The 6685-nt window shown below is 47.9% G+C and overlaps 2 protein-coding genes and 1 non-coding gene across 3 annotated transcripts; 1 reads left to right on the top strand and 2 right to left on the bottom strand.

Moving 5' to 3' along the window:
- Window positions 1-62: 62 nt before the first annotated feature.
- On the bottom strand, window positions 63-135 carry trnak-cuu (transfer RNA lysine (anticodon CUU)). Its single transcript has one exon. It is a non-coding gene; the product is annotated as a tRNA-Lys (tRNA).
- Window positions 136-295: 160 nt separating this feature from the next.
- nudcd3 (NudC domain containing 3) lies at window positions 296-4551 on the bottom strand. Its single transcript, XM_061697931.1, has 6 exons — window positions 4006-4551; window positions 2876-3132; window positions 1977-2097; window positions 1758-1901; window positions 1157-1345; window positions 296-712 (listed from the first exon to the last, which is right to left on the bottom strand). The coding sequence occupies exons 1-6, from the start codon at window positions 4201-4203 to the stop codon at window positions 602-604; spliced, it is 1020 nt and encodes a 339-aa protein (XP_061553915.1). The 5' UTR covers window positions 4204-4551; the 3' UTR covers window positions 296-601.
- mrps24 (mitochondrial ribosomal protein S24) lies at window positions 3866-6641 on the top strand. Its single transcript, XM_061697999.1, is given in 5 exon segments — window positions 3866-4824; window positions 5211-5276; window positions 5401-5512; window positions 6193-6260; window positions 6262-6641. Coding segments are annotated over 5 exon segments (504 nt in total). The 5' UTR covers window positions 3866-4782; the 3' UTR covers window positions 6478-6641.
- The last annotated feature ends 44 nt before the right edge of the window (window positions 6642-6685 follow it).

The following is a 6685-nucleotide window of genomic DNA, read 5'->3' as shown; positions in this document are numbered from 1 at the left end:
CAGGATAACTGACGTGTTCTGGGTTCTGAGCAGCAAGAAGAAGAAAAGAAAAAAAAAAACGTCGCCCAACGTGGGGCTCGAACCCACGACCCTGAGATTAAGAGTCTCATGCTCTACCGACTGAGCTAGCCGGGCACAGGCACATTTGGCGGAATTGTACTTGTGTGTCTCCATTTCCACCGCTGAACCGAAGAGTCAGACGGTGCCAACCACCGTGCCAACGTGCTGCCAATATTGTGAACCTTGCAAGCAAAAGCTCAGACAAACGCAGAAGACATAAAAGAGGACAACAGGAAAAAGAGTGAAGTTTTATTGCATTTCAGAAACTATCATCCGTTGGGTACCGGAGCTACCTGAAGAGGCGGAGCTAGACAGAGTGCGGTTTGTTCATTGGTGGACAGAACATGTTGACTTTTCGTCACAAAGAAAAATGTCGTCCGTCGTCGATGACGGCGACAACGTCCTCCATGACGGCGACAACGTCCTCCTATTGGTCGGATCCCTCGGCGCCTCGCGACGTCACCGGGACGTGACGACAAATAGGAAGTAGCCCAAAATTCGTCCGGCGCCGCATCCTGGCGCGACAGAGCCCGGCCGGGCCTCAGAACTGCACGGCGCCGGGCGGGATGTCGAACATGGACGGGTCGAACTGCTGACCTTTGAACGGCGAACCCTCCGCGTCCCAACCCTTCTTCAGCATTTCGTGAACCTTCTGCACACACACACGTAAACACGCGTATGAATAAATGCAAACACACACCCATGACACACAATCGCACGCAGACACAAAACAAACACACACAAAAATGCACTTACACGAGACACGCAGTCATGTGCACGCACTAACAAACGTGCGCACACAAACATGCACACGTAAAACATACACGCACACAAAAAAAAAACACACGAACAAAATATACACTAAATCACACGTGTACACGCACACTCGCACATAAGACAAAAAACAGACGAGCACGCACACACACTTTTTTGTGAGGTAACGTGGCGCCACCGTGTGGCAAGTTGACCTGTTGCATGCGGCCACTTCATTAGGTGCACGATCCGTTGCCATCCAATAGGAAAACAAATCCAATCGTATTGGATGCCATTATCGCGTGTTCCTAATCAAGTGGCAGCTGACAAAGTTGTTCCTGACCATCTCGTGACTCTGCGGCTTCCCCTGCAGCTTCTGGTGGTAGTCGAAGGTGAGCCGGTCCAGGACGGCGTGCTCCTCCTCGTCCACGCTGGCCATGGAGCGCTCGCGATTCAGCCGGTCCACGTCGATCTCCTCCTCGCCCTCCAGGACGCACTTCCACCACACCTCCGACGACTTGTTCAGCGACAGCTAAAGGCGGGCGGGAGTGCGCCAAAAGGGAGAGTAAGGGAGGGTTAGGGACAATGAGAGACAAACACGGAGGAAGATATTGAGAGACAAGACAGAAAGACAAGGAAAGAGGTGGAGAGAGGGAAGGGGATACTGACAGAAGACGGGCAGAGAAAAGAGAAGAGCAACAAAAAAAGAGCCAGAGGGTGAGAGAAACGGAAAGAATCAGTGAGCGAAAGCAGAAAAGGGGGAATGAGAGCGAGAAAAGAGCAAGAACGATGGGGAAAAGAACAGAAGAGCAGAAAGAAAAAAGTGGCAGCAGTCAAGAGAAGAAAGAAGAGAGAAAGCAAGGTAGCGAGTGAGATGGAGAAAGTCAAGAGCTGAAAGGTGAAAGGTCAGCTACGAAGCGAGGACGGCGGCGGGTGTGGCTTACCGCGACGCATTTTCCCGGTTCCAGGCTCCACATCGAATTCTCCGTGTTGATCTTGTGCGGGAAGTTTCCCTCCACCAGCGTCTGCTCTGCGGAGCCCGCACGCACGCACACGCGCACGCTGCCGCTCTGCAGAGTCACGCTCACCTGAAAGCACACGCACACGCGTGCTCGTTCTCGTACTCGAACGCGACGTCGCGCCGCGCCGGGCCGGGCGCTCACCTGCTTGCCTTTGACCACCTCCTCGGGGACGAAGACGCGCACCTCCACGTCGTTGTAGTCCTGAGACCACTGGTAGTTGTCCCGCACCGCGCCGTTGTAGCTGTCCGAGTTCTGACCGGACCTGCAAACGACCAGCACACGCTGCGTTAAGGGACACTAAGAAAGCTCACAACTCCAACTAATGTCACGCAATCCAGAAGAGTAGACCGTCACATGTTGTGTTCAGGGACGCTAAGAAACGTCACGACGACACACACAGTCATCTTTTGCTCCGACACGTGCTGCGTTCAGGGACACCGAGAGATGCCACCATCGCCACTCAATTTGTGCAAACATCCGGTCGACCGGCACAAGCTGTGTTCAGGGACACGAGAGAAACTGTTACAACTCCAACTAAAGTCATCCTGCAGACCGACACATGCGTCATTCATGGACACCGGGATATGTCACAACTCCACTCAAAACTGAAGGTGCCACACGTTGTGTTCAGGGACACGCGGAAAAACATGACAGCTCCACAAAAATTGACCAAAACACGCTGCGTTCATGGACAACAAGAAACTTCACAATTCCAACGAAATTCATTCCTCTTGTTGACCGACACGCTGCATTCAGGGACACTGGGAAACATTACAACTCCAACTAAAGTCACACATTATCTATTGGATTGCTGAATTCACAACACTGGGAAATGTCACAATCACCATTAAAGCTGTGCACTCAACCAGTCAATTAACACATGTTGTGTTTAAGGACACTAGGAAACGTCACAACTCCACCAAATGTCATTCTGTGGGGCCAACATATGCTGTGTTCAGGGACAGCGGGACACATTCCAACTCCAACTAAAGTTGCGCAATCATCCTCCAGTCGTCACAGTTTTACAGCTGAAAACCGACCTCTCCGAGCGGGCCGCCGCAGCCGCCTGCTCGGCCCGAGGTCCGCCAGAGGGTTCGGACTCCGGAATGGGATCCGGTCCCGGTCCCGGTCCCGCCTCCGCGCTCTCAACCTCCCTCGTGGTCTCCGACGTGACCTCCAGCTCCCGGACCGCCGGAGGGACCGTCGGGGGGACGCCCGGGGGTACCGCCGCGCTCTCGGCCCCTCGCTTCTGCAGCTCGCGGTTCTGCTCGGAAAACTTCTCAAACATTTTGAACGTCTGCGCAGAGGAAGAGCACATTAAAGTTGTTAGACTGTGGACGGTTACATTGTCAATAAAGTTAGCTTGAACCGGTGGTGACAAAGCTGGCCAGAAATTTTGTTTAAAAGTAAAAACTGTACTCACAACAAATGACACAGAGCAACCAATTTGAATGTACTTTTTGAACACGAAGAGAGAATTGCTAAATAAGTATCTCTGTGACAGTGTAAATTAAAATCAAGCATTATTACCTTAGTAATGACCCCATTTTGGATTGGCTCATTCTATTTTAACGGCCGCTTTGTCAATAAAGTCATCGTGAATTGGCCACAAAACTAGCCATAAATGTAGCTTACATGTTAACGTTTGACAACAAAATGGCAGAGAAACCAATTTATGAATGTAAATTGCAAATACAAGCATAATAGTAAACGTGTTTTTATTTAAAGACAACTTTTATTTGGATCTCATTAGATTGTGTCGTGGCTTTGTCAATTAAGTTAATCTCAATAATGTAGTCAAAACTTGCTACAAAAAAGGCCCAGAGGAACCAATTTATGAATTTAAACTGCAAATACAAGCATAATAGTAAACAATGTTGTTGTTTTTTAACGTTATCGTCTTTGTAAAGAATCCATTTTTGATTGTCTCTCATTACATTGTGACGGTCACTTTGTCAATAAAGTTAGCTTGAATGTCATTTGTACAGTAGTCAAACCTTGCCATCAATTTTGCTTCAATGTTTCAAAAAATACAACAGAAAAAAAGACATGAGAAAGGGAGTCTCCCTAGTGGAACCCATGACGAAGCTTGCCATATACAAAGCACTTGAAGCAAGCTAAATGGTTTGCATCTGGTTGAAAGGGTCCGAAACAAGCCAGGCGAGAGCACCTTCAGGACCATCTTCTCGGCGACACCTGGCGGAAAGCCCATCTTGTCGCCGGGCCCGCCGAGGAGTCGGTAAAAGTCGGTCTTGCGGTACAAAAAGCCAAAGTAGACCTGCAGAAAGTCTTGAATGTTTCCGACATGCTGCAGAATGCCCAGCAGCGCGTTGTCGTACATTTCCGTCATCTCGAGCGGCGACGACATGGCGATGTTTTCCTCCGTGCTCCTTCAAAGACACTCCCAAGTAACTCAGGGACGCGGTGAACTTGTAGAATAATAAATAAGTGGACGTTTAGAGGAAAACAATCAACGTTTAAGCCAGTTGTGTAGCATTTCTTCACGTCTGTGGCGGCTCCTTCTAGAACAATATCACGTATCCGGTTGAGCACCTTCCAAATAAATTCACTTGACGTTACATGTAACAGGAACGAATTTTCACGAACACTATAAATGACTTCCAAAATATAATTCCTTATCTAATAAGATTCTAACACCATTAATCCGTGTAGTGCATTGTTTACGCGTCTTTAACAAATAGGAACGTTTTATTTTGTCTCTATCCGGTTCTTACATTTACAGTCGCCCGTGCAGAACCGAGAACGAGAGATCCAAAGTCATTCCGCATCATGTTCTGCCTTTAATTTCAATATTCTACTTACAAATCACATGCTACATTTCTCATTTAGTTCATTTCAAAGTGATACATTTTTAATCGTGTTCTTGATGCTATACCATTGCGGATTGTAAACTGTTAGCATCGTTAGCGCTAACGGTGAAAGCAAGATGTCGGCGTCCTTGAGCACCGCAGGATGCTGGAGGTTCCTGGTGAGAAAAGCGATAGCAACGGGTTTCGTGTTACAAATACCGAACTTTTCTAATGGATAAAATCGGGTTTTTATCAAAGTCAACCGAAGGCTGAAGTTTGCTAAAGACGGTTGTGTTGCAGTTTCGTAGCGGGCGCTCTCAGTCGCTGGCGATACAGAAATACAATCACAAAGAACGTTGTGAAAATAGAACAGTTGCATTTCATTCGCGACATTTTTATTTGTATTGTGTTTACTCACACTCACAACGAGCTACATTTGCAGAATGTTGCCAGTACATTGAAATGAATTTGGGGGGAGTTGTTGGTTTTTACTGGGACATTCCAAAGTGGAAACAATTCCTGGAATTTTGCGACCCTGCTCGTCACTAAAATGTTTTGTGTGCAGGCTGCAGTGAGCAGCTCGAGTCCTCCCCGAAGCAGAGCTCTTCACGTCACAGCAGTTTGCTGCAAGGTGAGCACGGCAGTGACGTCACGCGTCATCTGTAGATATCCAACATGTTGCGAGAAAACACAAGCAATCCATCCAACATGTCCCCACAAACGTCGTAAGCGTCGGTTTCTCTTTTGCCGCGCAGAACCGAGCGGCTCGCATCCGAGTGGGGAAAGGGGACCGTCCGGTGACCTACGAGCAGGTCCTGAAACCTCACCACATCGGCCACCGCAAAGGATGGCTGTCGCAGCACACGAGTGAGTCCCGGGAAAATCCCGGAAATAGAAATAATCCGTTTCAGGGTCAAACTGTCAACATTCTTAGCTGTCATACAGGAGTCAAAGGATGTTAACTGCCTAATGTGCCTCATTTATCTTCACTTAGAATTGCCTTAATCAAAAGTATTAGCTTTAACTTCCATCCATCGTCTTTCACCGCTTATCCTCACGAGGCTGCTCGAGCCGATCTCGCTTGAACTTGAAAACCAGAAATTGAAAAAAAAATACTTTTGCCGAAGTCACAAAAAAACAGCACTGTCTGCTTTTGTCTTGGAACTCTTTATATTTTGTCTTTAGAGATCATTAGACGTGCAACAATTAATCAACTATTTTGATAAATGATTCATCATTTGGAGGCATTGATGAACCTAAAATTGTCCAAATCGTCGTCATTTCAGCCTCTCAATAGTAAATAGTCTCCCAATTTTGGAGGCCTCAATGAAAGCAGCAAAATAAGACGTTTGCAAACATCTGCTTTTACTTTGGAAAAACAAAGATCAACGTGTGGCGATTTTGCGACGTGTTACGAACCGAAGCGATCAGGGAATCATCATCAATTTTATGAAATTGAAATAATGTCCTGTTTTTGACAAATGAATCTATTAAAATAATCGCCCCGTCCCAAGTCGATTCCTGAAGGTTGTTTGTGCTGCCGCCAGGTAACCTAAAAGGCGAAGACGGCGCCGCGGAGCGCACGGTGGAGGACGCGTTCGTCCGCCGCTTGATGTTTCGGCACCTTCCACGGTTGCCTGGCCAACGAGGTGGTGATCAAGAGGCGCGGCAACCTGCTGATCGTCTGCGCCCTCGTGCTGCAAAAGCTGCCGCCGCAGAAGTTCTACTTCCTGATCGGATACGCCGAGTCGCTGCTGTCGCACTTCTACAAATGTCCCGTCAAGCTGGACGTGCAGACGCTGCAGGAGAAGCAAGTGTACAAGTATCTGTGACCGTCCGGGACGGCCGATCCTTCTTGAACTTCCCGTTTCCAGTCACAACACCCCAGCAGTTTCTGTTCAACTTTTTTTTTTTTTTTTAATACAATGAGCCACGACGGACACTCACAAGCTTGTTGGTGTACTTCCACAAAATAAAGTCCAATAAGTAATTCACATTCTCAGTGCCGCATTTTGTTTTGTTGTTAACGGTCGTTGAGAG

Source organism: Phycodurus eques, chromosome 15 (assembly GCF_024500275.1).
Source record: "Phycodurus eques isolate BA_2022a chromosome 15, UOR_Pequ_1.1, whole genome shotgun sequence".
Taxonomy (NCBI): Eukaryota; Metazoa; Chordata; class Actinopteri; order Syngnathiformes; family Syngnathidae; genus Phycodurus; species Phycodurus eques.
The sequence above is the reverse complement of the archived record's forward strand: the minus strand, read 5'-3'. Positions and strand labels throughout refer to the sequence as shown.